A 19,094-nucleotide genomic window follows, 5' to 3' on the forward strand; every position below is an offset into this window, starting at 1 on the left:
GTGCTCCAGAGAAATTTTTTTTTTTTTTTTTTTTAGAAACAGAGACTTTGTAAGTTTTCACAGTCACCAAAATTTAATATAAATCAGGACAGTTGAGTTAGGTGCAGGGTTCCATTTATTCATTTATTAAGAATGGAACCTATTTCATTAATCATATGTTAAAAGAGATTACCCACCCTTTGCCCAACTCAGTAAAGTATTGCTCACCGTGACTTGAAATTTCCAAGCAAGCACAGGTAGTTTTGGAGGAAATCAGAATCAGTATCTATATTTGAATATGGTGGAAGAACCAGCACCTACCTGTTCAGTTGGACAGCTTCAGAAGCATACTCTGACCTCAGTTTGTGAAGATGTAACCGTCAGGAGTCTGTTGACACCTGTTTGGATAACTTAGCACTCACTGTGCTTAGCTGTGTCTGAGCTGGGAATGACTGTTGACGTGTTTCTGTCCTTAGGTCTGGAGGGAATTTCCTGACCGCTTGGTGGGTTACCCGGGTCGCCTGCATCTCTGGGACCATGAGATGAGTAAGTGGAAGTACGAGTCTGAGTGGACTAATGAAGTGTCCATGGTACTCACGGGGGCAGCTTTCTATCACAAGGTGAGGCGGGAGCGGGCTCGGGTGGGTGGGTCCGAGTTGATAAAAGGGAGAGTATGGTACTCGTTTTATTGGCTCGATTGAATTTTTGCTGCATTTAGGGAAAATGTTCTACTCAGAGGGCTTAGAAAGTCCGTGGTATGTATTTAAAAATAATAATAAAGTTATTTTTCTAGTTAGAAAATAATACATGCTCATAACAGAAAATGTGGAAAATTCAGAACAGATTCTGTTGTATAAGAAAAGTCACTTGTGCAGCACTTAGAGAGAACCATTATTAGATGTTCAGATGTTTTTTCCAGTTTGTCTTTTATTTGTTTACTTTTTCACATCCACACAGACGTTTATAAATATTATCATTGGCCTGCTTTTTTCATGTGTTATGTTGTAAGCATTTTCTCATGTCATTAACATTTCTTCATAAATAATTTTTTTCTTGACATACTTGCTAATATACCGTTATACTAGTATTCCATAAATTATGTGTAACTATTATTCTATCATTGGGGATTTAGGTTGTGACTTTTTTGCTACTTTAGATAATGCTTAATATCTAATGCTTAAGTAATTACTAATACTCATTTTTCATAATTGTTTGTACTTTTGATGATTATGATAGATTCCTAGAAGTAGAATTCTGTCAAAGGGAATGAACATTTTGCGGAGGTTTTGATAGATATGTCTGTTGTTTTCAGTATTGTTTGTACCAATGTACAGCCCCACCAGCAAAATATAAAACTACCTTACATACTCTCCCTTGCATGAGATGCAAGTGAAAGTGGATCTTATTGTTTTAACTGCTTTGGTTACTAGTGAGATTGAAATTCCTTCTGTGTATTTATGAGCCTTTTGTATTCCCTTCTAAGAATTGTTGCTTCATGTTTTTGACATTTTTAATTAGGGAGTGATGGAAGGGTATGTATTGGATTTCAGAATATTTGGTTTGATGCTAGAGTGTTCCCTGGAAGTATACGGTTTAATTGAAGAGCAATAACTTGTATGTTGTCGGCAGTGGCATAAGGAACTGATGTCAAGAGAAAGAGCTGTTCAACCCAACATAGTGCATTTAACTTAGCTACGTCTGTATTGGCTGCTTATAGTTATCTCAGCGCTGCTGCCCTCATATTTTTCAGGACTCTAGATCCAGAAATGATTTTCTGTTCTTAGCAATAAGATTTATAATTCTTAGGGTTTATGATAGTAGATTGTGTACACTTTTTTTTATTTTTGCCCATGAGTTTCTACACTATTTCCTATGTGTAGATTATGGGTGTTTCAGAATTGCCTTATTTTTTTGTTTTACTTTAGAAAAGCATGTACCTTTGCTACGTCAATCCACTGTTAATTTATCTTTGTTTCTATTTGCAATCTATGGAAAGAATAGAGAAAACAGGATCGAGCATTGTGACTCCAGGGGAAGGATTCACTAAAGATCAGTATGTAGTGTGTCTGTGAACAATATTTGTAAAACACACGATACATTAGTCTGTCCGAAGGGCCTGCATCCTATAGGGGCTTCAGGTTGTACCTCTCCTCTGCTCATTATAGGTGATTTTGAAAAGAATGACAAAATAAAAGATCTTGGTCACCTGACCAAAAGCATTCTAATACTTCCTTTGACCCTTCTTGTGGTTTATCTTCTGAGAGAACGCTTGTGCCTATGCTATGACAAAGCGGCCCTTTACCTGTCAGCCAGAGGGTACTGCTGTTTGAATGATTCTTCTTTTTGTCTCACTTCATAGTATTTTAATTACCTGTATACCTACAAAATGCCTGGGGACATCAAGAGCTGGGTGGATGCTCATATGAACTGTGAAGACATCGCCATGAATTTCCTGGTGGCTAATGTCACGGGGAAAGCTGTCATCAAGGTAGGAGGCGTCCCTGTCCAGCTCTGCCACTGACTTGCTTGGTGCTCCTGAGCAAGTCTCTTTTTCCCTGAGCCTGAGAAGGTCTCGTAACTACAAACAAAGTATTGGACTGCATGAACTTGAAGCTCCCTGTTCGCTTTAAGATTCTGTGAATGACACTGTCACATGGTAAACTTGAAGGTAGGCTTTGATAGTTGAAACATATTTTCAGTTTTTATACAGTTTAATTATAGTTTTTAACCGTGATATTTCCCCACTGGCTCCTCATGCTATTAACTGATGAGACAAGCCAGATTAAACCAAAGTGACTCAGGAGAGAGGGAAAGTCACTAGCTCTGCTCTCCACACTCAACCCAATCTTCACCCTATGCCCCAGCTCTCGAAAGAACTCAGTGACCAGCTCACTGCCAGGAACATTAAAGAATGTAATTTACGAAACTCATTTTAAGGGAAGTTTATCTCCAAATTTGCTTTCTGACATACTTCGAGATGTGTTTAGCTGTGCTTGCTTAGTCTGGACAGTAATTCCTGGTGTCTGTGTGCTTCTGAACCCTGCCTTGGTTAGTTATCCAGCTTTCTTTCCCTCCCATCCCTCCACTGTTTACTTATCTTCACTAGGTTAGGATAGCAGCCTCCCCGAGTTTGCTAGAAAAGACATTAGAAGTTTAAGGTTTGGAAGGCTGGGGGAGAATCAGGGAAAAAGATTCAAGGGTGAGGGACCATTGGACTTTTTTCCTGATTCAAACGAATTGCAAAATAACCTGGCATCTCCAAGAGCTGCTCAGTATTTGCCGTTAGCTGGAAGGAGGAGAAAGAGCGCCTGTTGGAACGAAGGTTACTGTGAAAGTTATGGGAAGCTGTATTTCATCGCCCTTATGGCTGCAAGAACAAATGGTGTTTATACAAGGACCTTGGCAGTGAGAAAACAGTCATTAAACAGGAATTAAGGAGCTTGTCATCACCACTTCTTTCCAGTTACAGAAGGCAAAAGCCCTCCAAGCCTTTTTATTGGGCCCTTGTGGGTTCTGCCGTTGGCCAGGCCAGACAGAATGGAATGGAGGAGTGGTGAGGTGTGTCCGTGTGCGTGTGTGTGTGTGAGTGTGTGTGTAGAGGGAGCAGGCATCTCCACTTACAGAACAGAAGCATGCACAATGGACTCACAAGCATGATTGTATTATCCTTGGCACTGACGGCCAGGTATATTTTTGTGCTCCTCTGGCAGGTAACACCACGAAAGAAATTCAAGTGTCCTGAGTGCACAGCCATTGATGGGCTTTCACTAGACCAGACACACATGGTGGAGAGGTGAGTGAGCCTCTTATCAAACGTCCACCCTAGCCTCTGATCCCTGTTTCTTGCCTTGGGCCTGTTTGTGGGACTTTTTTGGAGATGGAGGGAGAGTCACTGGTTGCCATAGTCACCTCCTTTTGCACTGTGGGAATTGGGTTAGTTCAAGCCCAGGTCAATCAAAGAATTAATTTGGAATGCTACTCGCTCAATTTGTAATGGCTCAGAGGGTCTTAAAAATATGGTTGGCCTAAGATCCAGGAGCCATATTTTCCATTCAGATTGTGCAGTTAACCATCCACAGTCATTTGAGTGGAAGCTGGTTCATTCCAAGGAAATACTGGATTGTTTTTTAGGGTAATATCTCCACATTACACTAAAAGTATGATTAGAAGGAATTGAACCAAACCCACCAGAGACAAATTACCTTTGCTGACACTCCTCAAACACCTTCCAAGAACAGAATTGAAAGCACAGCTCTACATTACAGACAGAGATGAGCACGGCAGCTCTGAAATATACTCTGTTTCCATTCAGTCAGTTCCCCGACAAACACCTTGGTGTAGAATGTAACACCGGGCCTTGTAGGTAAGTATGGAAGGAGTGGATATGTATGTCTTCCCTTAAGACCGTTATAATCTTGTAGTAGACCTAGTAGTTCTCACTTTTGTCCCAAAGGGCCCCAAGCTTCAAACCTCATGAATCAAACCCAATTCTTCCAAAAGGCAGCTCCTTATATGAGACAGCAAGCTCTGACATCCAGTAGCTCTATTGTCAAGGGCCCAAAATTCACTCAGAGAATGTTATAGTCGAATTATAGAATGAGGTATCTCGTTCAGGATTCCACAGGTCTCATATGCATCTGTTTGCAGCATTCATTTCTGAAATCTGTCAGCCAGTCCTTCGAGCCTAAAGGAGTTTTTTTTGTACAAAACGTTGTTTCACTTGGCCTCGATTCTTATGTAATGCTTTAGTCCTTCTTATTCTCACTCTCTAAATAATCTCTCTATCTGTTTCATATATAAATATCTTACGCAAATGTCCTGATTTTTACCAACTGTCAATGTGAAATAATATATTGTGATTTTGGAAATAATCTGTCACTGGGATCATAACTATTATACTGTCAAGGGCAGTGACATTAGCTGTCGGAGCTTGTTTGGAAGAGACCCAGCTGTAGTTCTGTTGGAGCACATGGAATTGTTATTTAAACCTACCAAACATGGAGCCGTTGGTTGTGGATTGGGCTAAGTTAAAATGGTGGGGCTATATGGTCCAAGAAAGGAATTGTAGGTAGAAAGGTTGACCTGATACTGGCCTTGAAGTTCATGCTAAGGCCAAATAAGTCTTCTCTAGCACCAGTGCGATCGTAACAAATGTAAAGAGACTTAAACTGCAGTGAGAGGTTTAAGTTAGATGCATTTATTAGTAAACGCTGAAGAAAGGAACTAAGGGAGATGTGGCAGAGGCTCTGCAAATAGAATAGGCAACTGCCCAGACGTCGTTAGGCTCGAATCAGATTGTATCAGAGTTTATAATTAACAACAAATATATATATATAGTAATGCGTGTGTGTATGTATGATTTAATCCAAAGCTCTATGTGGTAAGTACCATAAGAGAGGCTCAAAATGTTTTAATTGATCAGAGGAAAGAGAAGTGGCTTCTTGCTAAGTTGATTATTAGGAATAATTTTGTAAAAGAGATGGCGTTTAAAGTGAGCCTTCCAAGATCACTAGGATCCCAACCAGTGAAACTGGGCAGGAAGAGGAGACCAGGGCAGAGGAGACTGGATGGGCCGAGGTGCCCATGAGCAAGTTCCGGGTGTATTTGGCAAGCAGTTGAGAAGTTGCCTTTGGCTAGAGCATAGAATTCTGGGCTGTTAGGACCAAACTGCAAAGGGCCTTCAAGCCCCAGTTAATGGGCTCTTCAGGCTCTGGTAAAACCACAGAAGGGTTTGAACAGGGGAGTAGCTTGATCACAGTCTTGTTTTGAGATTAATTTGCAAGTAATGCATAGGAAGGAATGAAGGTGAAGAGACTGAAGGAAGAACAGTTAGAACACTTGAATAAGTTGAGTGTGGAAAGGAGGGGATGAATTAAATTGCAAGAGATTTTTTTTTCCCCCCAAAGGAAGATGTGCTAGAACTTGATTTCCAACTAATTAGTTATGGGAAGGTTATGGTGAAGTAGTCGACAGAGGTAACTTTTAGATTTTGAGTCAAGAAAATAGTAGTACCTTTAAAAGTGTAAATAATATAGTTAGGAGGAGGTGCTAATTAAGGGGTGAACAGTTATACCTTTTACAGTATAAGTAATGAGGACAAGAGATTTTAATCATGGGTGAAGCTGAAGAGCGATGAGGTAGGTGCTTTGGGGATTTTGCCGATATGTAGGTATAGCTATGTGGCAAGCAGTTGGAAATGTGGAACTAGAACTTTAGAAAGAAGAGTAAAACAAAAACAGATGTTTGGAAATTGACTGAAGAAAAGCCAAGGACAGAATCTTGGGAAATGCTGTCATTTATGAGACAGAGGGAGTCACTGAAAACAAGCAACCACTGGAGAGGCCAGGAGAGAACCAGGATCTACAGTGCACAGAAGCAAGGGAGGAGCGAGGAACACGGAGACGGGGAAACGGCCTTTGAAATGAATGGTCACTGGTGACTCTGAAAAAAATAATGGCACAGAGTGATGGGGCTCAGGAGTTATCGAGTGTGAGTTTGTGGTGAGGAAGTAAAGTTAGTGAATCTAGATTACCATTCTGAGAATTTTGACAAGGAATCTGCTTTGAAATCAGTTAGAAACTGAGAGTCAAACTGTTTGCATTAAAGACTGGATCACTGAATTATTAAACAAGGCACTTAAATTGGGATGGAAGAAGGCATGATTTAAGCCATTGTGGGCAAACCAAAACATGGAGTTTGAACCATAGGATTGTTCATTTGTTTCATTTTTTTTTATAGTTCCCTTTGCAAAAGGCACATTTTACATACAACAGTGAAAGGAGTTAACCGCTTTGCAAGTTATGACCTTGTGTGGGGTTTTGTGATTCAATAAGCTTATTTATTCTTATCTTTGAGTTCTAGGATCAGAAATCTCAGTTGTGTAGGCAAGTAGCTTTTACTACCCAGCATCCATTTCCAGGATCTGTTGTTAGTTCTTTAAGTACCAGAAGAATTTGTAACTGCTCGTTTTGACCAATAGCTTCAACAAGGTCAAGGAAATATGGTAGACGGATAGTGTTGATTTAAGAAAAAGAACATCGTATTTTGATTCCAGCCAATTTTTGTTCGAATTCTAAATCTGCCACTTACTAGCTGTCTGACTTAAGGAAATGGACTTATCGGAACTTCCATCTTTTCATCTCCTAAACTAAGGATATTAATATCTATCAAATTATAGCATCCATTCATAGGTTCAACAAATATGTATTGAGCATCTTTGTACCAAACACTGTATGCTGATGAATGAACGAATAATACTTGAGAACTTATACCATACTGCCTGGCAGGATTGGTTTCCCCAGCATTAGTCGTAAGGCTCCTGGTTGCTTTAGGTAATTGTATGTGTTTAAAAGGAAAACAGAAAACCCTTGGTCGTTTCTCCCCCAGATCCCTCCAGCCTGCAGAGATAGACGTTGGGAGCTCTTAGCCTGTTTGTACTTAATTAGAAAACCAGCCCAGGGGAGCAGGGAATGACAGGGTCCCTGGGACCCTCCCTGACTGAACAACTCAGGACGGCCACCAGCAACAAGCTGAACTCTGTCTGCCCTAACCTGTTCCCCAACTCAGATCCCCTGTGTGAAAAGGAAGGAGGAAACATTGTCAGTACCTGGCGGGAGAGTTAGGACCTTTACCATTCAGCCACTACTCCAGTGCAGGCTGTGCAGACAGAAAGAAGGACTCACTAAACCTGGGTTAGCCAGCAGCAGCTGTCAACAGGTCAGGCTGGCACGAGCCCCAGTGGCCTCTTGCCTGTGGCCCAGTCCTTTTGACAAGTCTAGTTGCAGAGGAGACACTGTCCTCCAGACTCTCCAGGGAGCCACGGAGTCTCTCGACTCAGCCAGGAACCACAACTCTTCTTTAATACGTACTCACTGGTACCTGTGCTGGGCACGGCTGGCCGCAGCCTACGGCATCATAACTGGAAACGAGAAGAATCAGTACATGATTACAGGCAGAGCAACGGTCAAAAGTGAGACCTTGGAGAGATCTGACCTGTCTGCCACTGCCTCACCCCGTGATGTGAGGAGAGGGGCGCTGTTGTCCAGGGTTTGCCTCCTACCATTGTGTTGAAACTCCTCCGTCTTGCCCCCAATCACCTCGATTTGGATCCTAGACCTCCTGACTCTGAGAAGACTGTCCGCAGAAAGGAAAGCCCGTCACCTGTGAGTTATGGGCAAGGCTGATGAAAAGAGCGAAGGCTCTATTGCCGGTACAAGCCTGGTTTGAAACCCAACTCCACCTCTTTTCCAGCCCTAGGTCCTTGGACGAGGTGCTTAACCTCTCAGTCTTCATTTCTCAGCCCCTAACAGGAGGCTACCGTAAATCTCCCAGTGGGTGTATGGAGGGGAATACTGTCAGGAATCCTTAAGATCGTGTATGTAAACTCTTTGGCACCTAATAGGTGCTCAGCAGTTGTTAATTTCCAGGCCCTCACCTCGGACCCTAGAATTGTGCTAATAAATAAATGTATATCATCTCCTAATTAAGATTTGAGCCTCAGGAGCCAGAATGCCTGGGTTTGGCCCTGCTTCTTACTAGTTACTTGACCTTGCGACATGTTCCTTGGCCTCTGTGTCTCACTCGTCCCAATGTCAACTGGGAATAATGGGACCTGCACCCGGGGTTTTTGTGAGTGAAATGGGTTACTAATACCTGTAAAGCACTCTTAACACAGCCCGGAACATACAAGTATTAGCTGTTGATTTGTGGTGGTCGTGGACACGATGATGTTATTAGCTAGAAAAGTTCAAAAGGAAATGGTAACAAATTGTTTTTAGAAACCTAACGACCGATAGAAAAGATTGATCATGACCGGCTTCTTTATTAATTGGTTTCTTCCTAAAGCTCAGAGCACTCAAATAAAACCTTGATTAAAATAGTCTGAACCAAGCTTCCAGTAGCTCTGAGGACAGAAGAGACTTCTGGTCTGCGTCCTGAAATCCAGCCCCTTCTTGGTAAACGGTTCTGCCTCTGATTAGTTTGTTCTCATTGTAGCTCTCAGGTGGGGTGGGCCGAGCTGAGGAGAGAGAATACTGACCTTTCTGAAATCCATCCTTGAGGTCCCCTTAACTTCAAAAGCGGTTTTTACGGGCTTGCTTTTCCCCGCTGGTCTGATGCAGAAGTGTCTTCATTACCAGCTGTCACACTCAGTTGGCCTGATTGACCAGAACCGGTTCCCGCCAACGTGCCTGACCTGCTCACCTCTGAAGAGGTTGCTCACTGGGATTCGGGGTTCGGGGGTGGGGCGGACGTAGGAAACTGACTCTCCCCTCCCCCAGTGGTGCTGGGCTCTTCTGTCACTAAGTGGGTTGTTACTGCTGGTTCTAGCATGGAACTAGCTCAAGGTATGAAAGCTGTCCTATGTGAACTCCAGCTTTCATAGCAGAGCCTGTGGGGGTCGGCTGGCACTTCCCAGAGATGCCACTTGCAGACCTTCAGTGAGTGCTGGTTGAAGGGATGAAGTGTTCGCTGTCTGACTCGCTGCCTGACTTGAGGTCCACTGCCCCGTTTCCTCCTTTTGCTCCATGCCCAAGAGCCTCCCTCTGCCTTTCAAACCTCAGTAAGCTGCAGCCCAGCTCCAAGTGGCTTTTTCCTTTGCAGCATTTACCTTCTCTTTAGCTGGCAGAGATGGGGTTAAGAATTGTTGGCAGCTAATCCACCTGGGTTTGAGGTCTACTCCCCCCCCCCCCCATTCTGGAAGAATGACTGGAATTTAAGGGGGAGGGGGGAAGATATTCTGACCTCTGCAGGCCTATCGCCTGCAAACAGCATTCCCTGCTCACTTTCTCCCACTGACTGAAGAGTGGACCCCAGATCACTTCTCTCATCCACACCCTTCCAACCTGGTGAAGACCCTGGGCGCAGGCCTGGCTGCTTGGATTCCTTTCTTTTGTTGCTGTTAAATATTACGTATTTTGCTCTCATCTCTCAGCCTCTTGAACATTTTCTTTCCCTCCCCCCCACCCCTACCCCGCTCATCTGTTCCACTGCCCCCCTCCTTCCCCAACCCCCCAGGTCTGAGTGCATCAACAAGTTTGCTTCAGTCTTCGGGACGATGCCCCTGAAGGTGGTGGAGCACCGAGCTGACCCTGTCCTGTACAAAGATGACTTTCCTGAGAAACTGAAGAGCTTCCCCAACATTGGCAGCTTGTAAACCTGCCACAGGTGGAGGTCTGAACGCTACGCCTGGACGAAAGATGAGAACATGGCTTCCACATGGATCTCGGCCTGTACCCCCCGACCTGCTTCCGTACGAACAGGAGCCCAGAGAGCGGATCTAAGCGCCCTGAGCTGTGCATCCGCTACTCGCGTATTTCTTAGGCTCGCCGACGGGCGCTTTTGCACAATGCCAAATGGAAGTCTTGGTGGCCGGCTCCAGGTTTACATCCAGCTCAGCCTCCCTTTGTTTCCAGTCCAGCATAACAAGCCGAAGGGAAACTCCACTGCCTGGAGGACTGCGGAGGAGAGACACCTACCAGCCCATTTTAGGTTTGGGGAATCATGGAAAAGGTACCCGTATCTCACTTTCAGTTACGTCAAATCAGTGCGTTCTTTGGAGGAAAAGCCCAGCCCAGAATTTGGTGCAAACGCAAACATCGTAATGGTATGTGATGTGTGCCTTGGAACCCAGGGCCCTGGACTCACGCCCAGAAGAGCATCAGCTGCTGAATCGGGTCCTGTCAGCTCTGTGAACTATTCCTCTCTGGTTTGACTTTTTGATATGATTAAAATTATTTTTTATTCCTTTTTCTACTATGTGTTAAACACTGATTATTGATAGTCCAAGGAACTATCTTTCTTCTTTTGTGTGTGTTTAACTCTGTCTTCTGACCTTAACTCCAGTCCACTACTCATGTCTGAGAAGACACATAGCCGGGAGGAGTGTCTGGTGCCATGTGTACCAAGCAGAGGACGATCTCCAAACTCAATATTCTAAGAGTAGATGGCTCCCAAAACCTCCAAAGAAATTTGTTTGCTTCCTCATTAGATCCAGTCAATCTTTCGTAGGTATTCTCAGGGAAAAACACAGCACCTCTAATAGCCATATACTTAGTCGCTCTAGCAAGCACCGTGTTTCCCCGAAAATAAGACCTAGCCAGACCATCAGCTCTAATGTGTCTTTTGGAGCAAAAATTAATATAAGACCCGGTATTACATTATATTATATTATATTATACCCGGTCTTATATTAAAATAAGACCCAGTATTACATATTATAATGTATCATGTCATGTCATATCATATTAAAGACCCGGTCTTATTTTACTATAATTTTTGCGCCAAAAGACACACTATAGCTGATGGTCCGACTAGGTCTTATTTTCGGGGAAACAGTACACACATTGTAAAAGTTGAAGGAGTTGTGAGCCCACCCCAAGGGGATGCCAAAATTTCCCTCATTCTTTTGGTATAAACGTAACGTTAGCCGAGGAGGTTCTGGCTAATGTTAAGTGCTGCTGAAACAACTGCTTTGCCATAGTTGCCGGTATATTTAAATCGTTAGATTTCAGCATTTAGTAATACTGCACATGTGTGAATTATACCTCTTTAAGCCTAGTTGATGAACAGATCTACTCTGGCAAATGTTAGATGTTACGGATTCGAAACAGATTTATCTGGCTCTTATATTAAGACTAGGCACAGTTGGGGCTTTAGCCATAACATATGTCCCCAGAACACAAAATACATAACAATTTGCTTGGAATATGGATATAATTACTGAACCCTACTTGTGTGCCAGTCAAAATCACTAATATACCACCCATTGTTCTGTTGAGTGACATGAAGGTAAGCAGTTATTATGCTGTAGTTTTTAAACTTGCAGTTTTAACAAGTGTCATTTCAAACGTGTCCCCACAGACTTTCAGGGGTCAAAGAACAATTTCAGAAGTAGTAAAATTGGAAGTGGAGATCATGAGAGCTTCGTCTTCTTTCCTGTTAAGGAGACAGAATCACGGACTGTTGCAGGTGGGAGGGAGGAGAGGTCACCTCATCCAGTGCATTCGTTTTGTCGCTGCAGACACCGAAGCTGTGATTTGTTCGCCGTAGGCAGCTGCAAACACAGGTGCTTAATACATGCTTTGGATTTGGATAATTCTGTACTGGACAGTAGGGGATATGGGAAGGCATTTTGGTCTCAAATTCATAACACTGGGGACGGGATGATAGAAACCAAGAGAAAGTGATTTCTCTTGTCACCCAGGTATCCGTAGCTGACACAAACAATGAGAACTTCTAACCTTTCCAGGGGTTCTCTAGCTTGTTTTAAAATCTGGGGGCAGGTGAAGGGGAAGGGCCTCCCATTTCAATCCTTGCTAAAGCCAAGAACTGTGCTAACGTTGTATGTATGTTATGTCACCCTCAGTGTTCTTCCCACAGCCTAGCTTCTTCAAACGTTTCTGCCCTTTTTCACATCACTCAATGCACTACCTTAGTGACTGGTTTCTGATCCAGGCCTTTGTCTCAAGGGCACATTATTTTTTCTTCAACTTGTTAGCCCTTTGATTCTGGAAGAGGAATTTTAATCCGAGACCATTGGGAGCTCCAAGGAGCTGTGTTAATGTGATTTTATCGCCTTCTTAGGAGTCACTGGCCTCCTAACAGCATTAAAACTCCATTTAAAGTACCTCACTACCCCCGGACATATTGGGAGTTAGATCTTATAGCATTGTATAGAAGAATTAATGTTATAGAGTGAGTATTACATCCTAGGCACTTGAAACAAACTTCAGAGGTTCTACCCTATGAACAGACTGGTGGTGCAGACCACAGGGAGAAACTGAGGACAGGAATCTAGGAAATGCCATCGTGATGCAGGGATTCAAAGGGGTAGTGGCTCCACCCCCTAATTAGTGTTTTTCTGAGCTGCTCACCAGCAAGCCTCACCCAGGAGATTGGGTCGCGGTCATCTGCCCTTGGGATGCCATAGAGCCTGGTTTCAGAAGCAAAACATAATGCTAATTAAAATGTCATGTCCTGGCCTACAGCAGACGACAGCTGGTCTTAGATTAAGAAATCTTTTTTAAGAAACTGCATCCTACTGGCCCGTGCAGAAGACGAACCTGAGCTGCCCTTGGCCCAAATGGCAACAAGTGGCCAAACGCCCTTGGCCACTTGCTGTCCTCTGACGCCTACTGGGGAGGGTCTGCTTACATGCCAAGCCTGGACACACTTTTTTGCTGGTTGACATTAGATAGTTGTTGATAGTCTTATGTATTTTACTAAGCCTCACCCATGTTTAGGCAAAACCTCCTTTTCTGGGAAAATTAAGGAAGAAAATACCAGTTTTTGTTCTCATAATCTCTGGGTCTTTCCTGCAAATACTGCCATACTGTCTCCTCTTTTTTCTTCAGTGCCATGATATCCAAAACTCTGACTACTCTGGCTTCTCTGCCAAAGCCTTACGTTCTTCCAACTGGGCTTCAAACTTGCGGTTCTCAGGGGCTCGTTTCTATGCTGCCTTTGGAAAGAAGTGACCACCCTACTGGCCTTTGTGGACCAGGCTGCGAGCTGGAGGAGGCAAGCTGCCTCTGCTCGCATTCGCTGAAGGAGTCACTAATAAGCCCGTGATGCCAACTGCTTCCTGGGATGGAGCCTCCGACTGGAGTATTCTTACCACTGAAAGACAGCAGATTTCTAGCCACAAGTTCTAAAGATAAGATTGTGGGGTTAAAATCCCAGCCCCTTTGATGGTTTTCAGCCAACGTAGAATAAAAAGTAGGTGAAGCAGAGAACGGGTTTGGGAAGTGGTTCGGTTCTGGTGAGACTTCCTGGCTCTGCAGTTGGAAGATCTGTGGGAACCCAGCTAAGAGGGGAGTTTCCCATCAACCACCCATCCCAAGCCTGATGGGTTTCCTTTGCTTTGGGGACAGTGGTTTCTTTTGGGGGTAGGGTGCTTTTTCCATTTCTCTTGGCCCAGGTAGTCTTTTCTGTTGCAGCAAAAGAAGCCACAGCAGGCTATTCCCCAAGCAGCCCTGGCACAGAGGCAGAGACAGAGAGTGCTAAGCTGGCCCCAAGCCTCTTCCAGCCACTTCCTGAGGAGCAGTTCTGGCAGGAACGCGGACCAGATTGGCAGGCAGCCGCCATCCAGGAAGGCTTTGGACCAACTTGAGCTTTCCACTGCAGGGCCTGGAGGCGCATGAAATCTTTGGGGCCTGTCGGCTCACCTCACCCCAGGGCTCTGTCCCAAGCCCCGGGGCTCCCATCCCAGGCTAGTATTGGATAGTCACCATTTTCTCCGTCTGAGTAAAATCCAGAACAGTTTTTGGCCCCATTATGCCTCCCATGAATAGACTGACAATCTGAACAGGCTTCACTGAGCTGCTCCTGGCAGAGGACAGTTAAGCAGGCAGGACTCCACTCAAGATTTTCCCTGTCTCTTGAGGGTGGGAGCCGTCTAAGCTCAAAGCACAACCATTCTTCCACGTCCATTAAATGCTCTCTCAGGGTTCCTCAGCTTCAGGCTTTGTGTCTTCCAGATGCCCAGGGAGGGCATGGGTATGTGCTGGCAACTTTGTGCCATGGCTTGTTAATGTCAGGCTCACCATTGCTGGCAGCACAGGGAAGGTGACAGGAGAGTTTGACACCCCACCCCCACCCCCACCTTTCCAGGCTCCTTTCCTTTTCAAGAAATAGGTAGAGCCTTTGCCTTTCTTCTTCCAAGTGATTGGGCCCCTGGTCCATTCTTCCCACTCCCCCAGAAGGGCACAGAGCTACCAGAAGACAAAAGGAAGGATGCTTGGGTGGCTTCCAGGAGCGACCAGGCAGCCGTATCTTCCTCAGCAAAGTACCATTTTGACCTCAGGAGCAGCACAGGGGGTGACAGCTGCCAGTAGAGCAGGGACTGTAGCCCCTATGTCTTAGACCCAAGCCATCAGGGAGTCCACGCCACCGTATAGAGCCTTCCCTTCAAACACAGACAGTCGCCAACTTAACAGTGGTTCGACTGACAAGTTTTCAACTTGACAATGGTGTGGAATTGACACGCATTCAGTAGACACGGTACTTCACACTTTGAAATTTGATTTTTTGCCCCCTGCTCGCAATAGGCAGTATGATATTCTCTTGTGATGCTGAACAGCAGCAGCAAGATGATTTTGCCCAACTACACGCAGAGGTCAGTGTTCTGAGCACGCGTCAGGTAGGCGAGGCTGAGCTATGGTACTCGGTAGCTTAGATGTATTAAATGCATTTTCGACTTAGCACATTTTCAGCTTTTGGTGGGTTTATCAGGACATAACCCCATCATCAGTCAATCATTGCATACCTATTTGGGCTTTTATTTCTAGCCACCAACATACACCATTAGCCACCATACCCAAGGGTAAATTTAGTGATGTCTGGTTTTCTGGTAATCACAGCTGCAGAACAACCAACTAGTTACTGATCTGGGAGAGGTAAGAGCATTTATTCAATCATTTACTTTTTCTAATTGTTCATTCATCAAAATAGAGTCTTTGCCAGGCTCTGTGCTAGGTCTAGGAGACAGAGAAATGAATGAGACACTGTCTTGATCTCAGGGAGCTCCAATTCCAGCGGAAGTTCTTGAGCTCTGAGGTGGTGTGAGCCCATCAGTGGCCCAGGACTCTATACTCATACGTTTTTAGTCCCAACTGTAAACAAGTATTCATTAATATGAACTTATTTAGTGCCTGGAGGAGGCAAGGATTTTTTTATTTCCCTTTCTCATGGCACCATCCCTTGAGCTGGATTTCCCTTGGCCTTTAGGGAGTCCACTCCCATGCCTTAGTTTCCTCAGCCAGAAATTGGAGACAGCAAGAGCGTTTAGATTCGGGTTAGTGAGATGGAATGATGTATCAGATCTCTTGTCCTTCTCTTTACCAGAGCCTTTACCTTTGTACCTGGTGATGCTGTTGGCCAGCCCTCTTCCGGCCCCTATTTCTGTTCACCCTGTTACCAGAGAGCTTGGGGGTCTGGATCCTATCTGGCCCCGTCAGGGTGGATTACAGAATGAGCAGTTCTTTTGCCCCAGTCCCTTTCCTGTGCTATAAATAAGCCCCATGTTTATTTTCTTATGTTATTGAAATGAGCACTTGGGATTTGGGCCTCTCGACGAGTCCAGAGAGAGTCCATCCGGTGCCTGGTGAGGGCCCTGCCCGCCTGGCTGCTGTCTGAAGCTATTTGGAGTTCTCCCCCTGTGTTTTGGATGGGGCTTAATTTCAATAGTAAGGGCTGTATGCAGCCCTGTATCTGCTGATTTTCAGGTTTCAGCTTTCTGCCAGCCTCACTGCCTGCTTAGAAGTGAAGTTGTGTTTCTCATTAAGGGGATAACAGCCACAATTGAGGTAATTAACGAAAATTGTGCATTGGTGGCAGCAGCTCCTATAGGATTTCCAATAGTCTTTCTCTAGTAGATCCTGAGAGGCTTACCTTCATCTCCTCCCTTCTGCCTACCCTGCACCCAGTCTCCGTCCTTGTTTTCTGGATATAGACCCAATAATTTCTCTCTGAACAACCTTGTTCTTGTCACCAGGTTGGTTTGATGTATTGACAACTTGGCCAAATGAGGATGCCATTAACTCCATCTTGTCCAGTGCGTGGAAGATGCAAGGACTTTTCCCCCTCTCTCATATAGCATCTTCCGGTTGTGAGTTGTACCTTGGCCCTTTTTTAGAAGTTATCAGGAGGAATATCCATCAATAACAGAGTGGTGCTCCTTTAGTCCCGTGGCTGCACCGACTCAATGGAGCGGGTGCCCTATGACAATGTTGGGATAAAAGGAAACATCTGGTAGCCCAGTGCAACACATAATATGCTGTATGGAAATCTTGGAATTAGGAAATGTTCCAGGTTAGGAATTCCTAAGGAATGATTTCTGGTTTCTTCTGGCTTTAACAACACATCAAAAGTCTCCACTGAGACTATGAGCAGGACACAGCAATGTTTAGTAGAACTTGGGCTAAAGATCGTTATCTACTCGGGATGGATTGTCCTGGTGAGTCACTCAGTAGAGAAATCTGTGGACACAACCTGAACCTCGAAGTCTATTAATGAAGAGAATTGCATCTAACAACCAGGTTTAATTCACTTTCAGAAAAGGAACCAGGAGAAAGTAAATTTTCACTCATGTATTTTTAGTTTAATGATTCCTAAAGATTCTTTTCCCTTAAAAAAATGAAAAGCCTGATGCAGTGGATTCATTCTAGCAATAAATGTTTATTGAGCACTTACTACATGGCAGATACTGTTCGTGTGAGGATGCTGCATTGAACAAAACAAAGTGCCGACTCTCATCAAGTTTACATTCAAAGAAGGAAGACAACCAAAACAAGTACATGAATACAATTTCTAATTGTGGTAAATGCTAAGAAGAAAACAGAGTCAGGGGACACAGATAGTGACATGGGCATGAGGAGGTATTTTAGACGGGTTGGTCAGAAGTGACATTTAAGCACAGACCTACATGTTGAGAAGGAATGGACCATGAGGATACCAGGCAGAGGGAAGAGCCAGCATAAAGGCCTTCGGGCAGGCACAAACTCAGCTTGTCTTAAGAACAGCAAAAACTCTTGTGTGGCTGCAGTGTCGTGAGTGTGGAGAGCATAGTAGAGTTGATGCCAGAAAAGTAGGCCAGGGCCAGTTGTGTTAGGACCGTGTAGCCCAAAAGGATTCTAGATATTTATTATGAGTGTGATGTGGAGACACTGAAAAGTTTTAAGCAGAGGAATGACATCTGCATGGTATTTTTTTTTTTTAAAGATCATTTCAGCTACTACGTGGAGAATAGGCTGTGGGGAGCAACAATGAAGGAAATCGAGAGGCTATTTTAGGGAGCCCAAGTGAGAGACAGCAGTGGCTTAAACAAGGATGGTAGCAGCAGAGGTGGTGAGAGGTTACATTGGGAGTAGAATCTATTAGATTTACTGATGAATTGAATATACTTGAAAACACTAGAGGATTCACAGCTAACTCCTAGGTTTTTGTCCTGAGTAATTGAGTGAACTGAAATGTGGCAGACTGGCAGCAGTGAGGGCAGGGAAAAACAAGAACTCTAGACATACTAAGTTTGAGATGTCTCTTGGATACCTAAAGGGTAGGGTCATTCAAGCAGTTAGATACCTAGAGCTTAGTTAGTACTGAAAATATAGATGGGGTTTAGAATCGTAGGACTGGATGAGATGCCCAGAGAGTTAGTATAGGAAGAAAGAGAACAGGAGGAGGGCCTTATTACTGGGCCTACTGCAACTTTCATACGTAGAGAAGAAAAGGAAGAACGAAAAAAGGAGACTGAGGAGTTGCCAGTGAGTTAAGAAGAAAACCAGGAAGATATCTGTAAGATAGATTGTGATAACGATGCACACTAAAAACATTTTCAAAAGAGGCATAGCTAATAAGCCAAACTGGACATGGAATACCAGAAAAATATTCAATCAAAAAGAAGGCAAGGGGGGCCGGCCCGGTGGCTCAGGCGGTTAGAGCTCCATTCTCCTAACTCCGAAGACTGCCGGTTCGATTCCCACATGGGCCAGTGGGCTCTCAACCACAAGGTTGCCAGTTCAATTCCTCGAGTCCCCCAAGGGATGGTGGGCAGTGCCCCCTGCAACTAAGATTGAACACGGCACCTTGATCTGAGTTGCCTCTGGGATGGCTCAGTTGGTTGGAGCGCTTCCTCTCAACCACAAGGTTGCTGGTTCGAGTCCCGCAAGGGATGGTGGGCTGTGTCCCCTGCAACTAGAAACAGGAACTGGACTTGGAGATGAGCTGCGCCCTCCACAACTAAGACTGAAAGGACAACAACTTGAAGTTGAACGGCACCCTCCACAACTAAGATTGAAAGGACAACAACTTGACTTGGAAAAAAGGCCTGGAAGTACACAATGTTCCCCAATAAAGTCCTGTTCGCCTCCCTCAATAAAATCTTAAAAAAAAAAAAGAAAAAGAAAAAAGGGGCAAGGAAAGAAGAAAGAGTAAACAAAGAACAGATGGAAGAAATAAAAAACCAAGAGGGTAGACTTAAATCCAAACATCAATTATGTTAAATGTAAATGGTCTAAACATTCTAATTAAAGGGCAGAGATTATTCTCAAACAGCAAGAGCAATTATATCCTATCCACAAGGAAAACAGTAAAATACAGTTTAAAAAGTAAAAGGGTAT

General features: G+C 44.2%; 1 protein-coding gene across 1 annotated transcript in view; it reads left to right on the forward strand.

The window, feature by feature from the left end:
- The window catches only part of EXT2 (exostosin glycosyltransferase 2), a 124,474-nt gene extending 113,743 nt beyond the window's left edge, over nt 1–10,731 (forward strand). The window contains exons 11-14 of the mRNA XM_019746443.2: nt 456–599; nt 2,339–2,467; nt 3,690–3,772; nt 9,994–10,731. Coding sequence (XP_019602002.2) covers nt 456–599; nt 2,339–2,467; nt 3,690–3,772; nt 9,994–10,132 — 495 coding nt within the window. The 3' untranslated portion in view covers nt 10,133–10,731. The remainder of the gene's footprint in view (nt 1–455; nt 600–2,338; nt 2,468–3,689; nt 3,773–9,993) is intronic.
- Nucleotides 10,732–19,094: the final 8,363 nt, after the last annotated feature.

This window comes from Rhinolophus sinicus, linkage group LG06 (assembly GCF_036562045.2).
Source record: "Rhinolophus sinicus isolate RSC01 linkage group LG06, ASM3656204v1, whole genome shotgun sequence".
In the NCBI taxonomy this organism is placed as follows: Eukaryota; Metazoa; Chordata; class Mammalia; order Chiroptera; family Rhinolophidae; genus Rhinolophus; species Rhinolophus sinicus.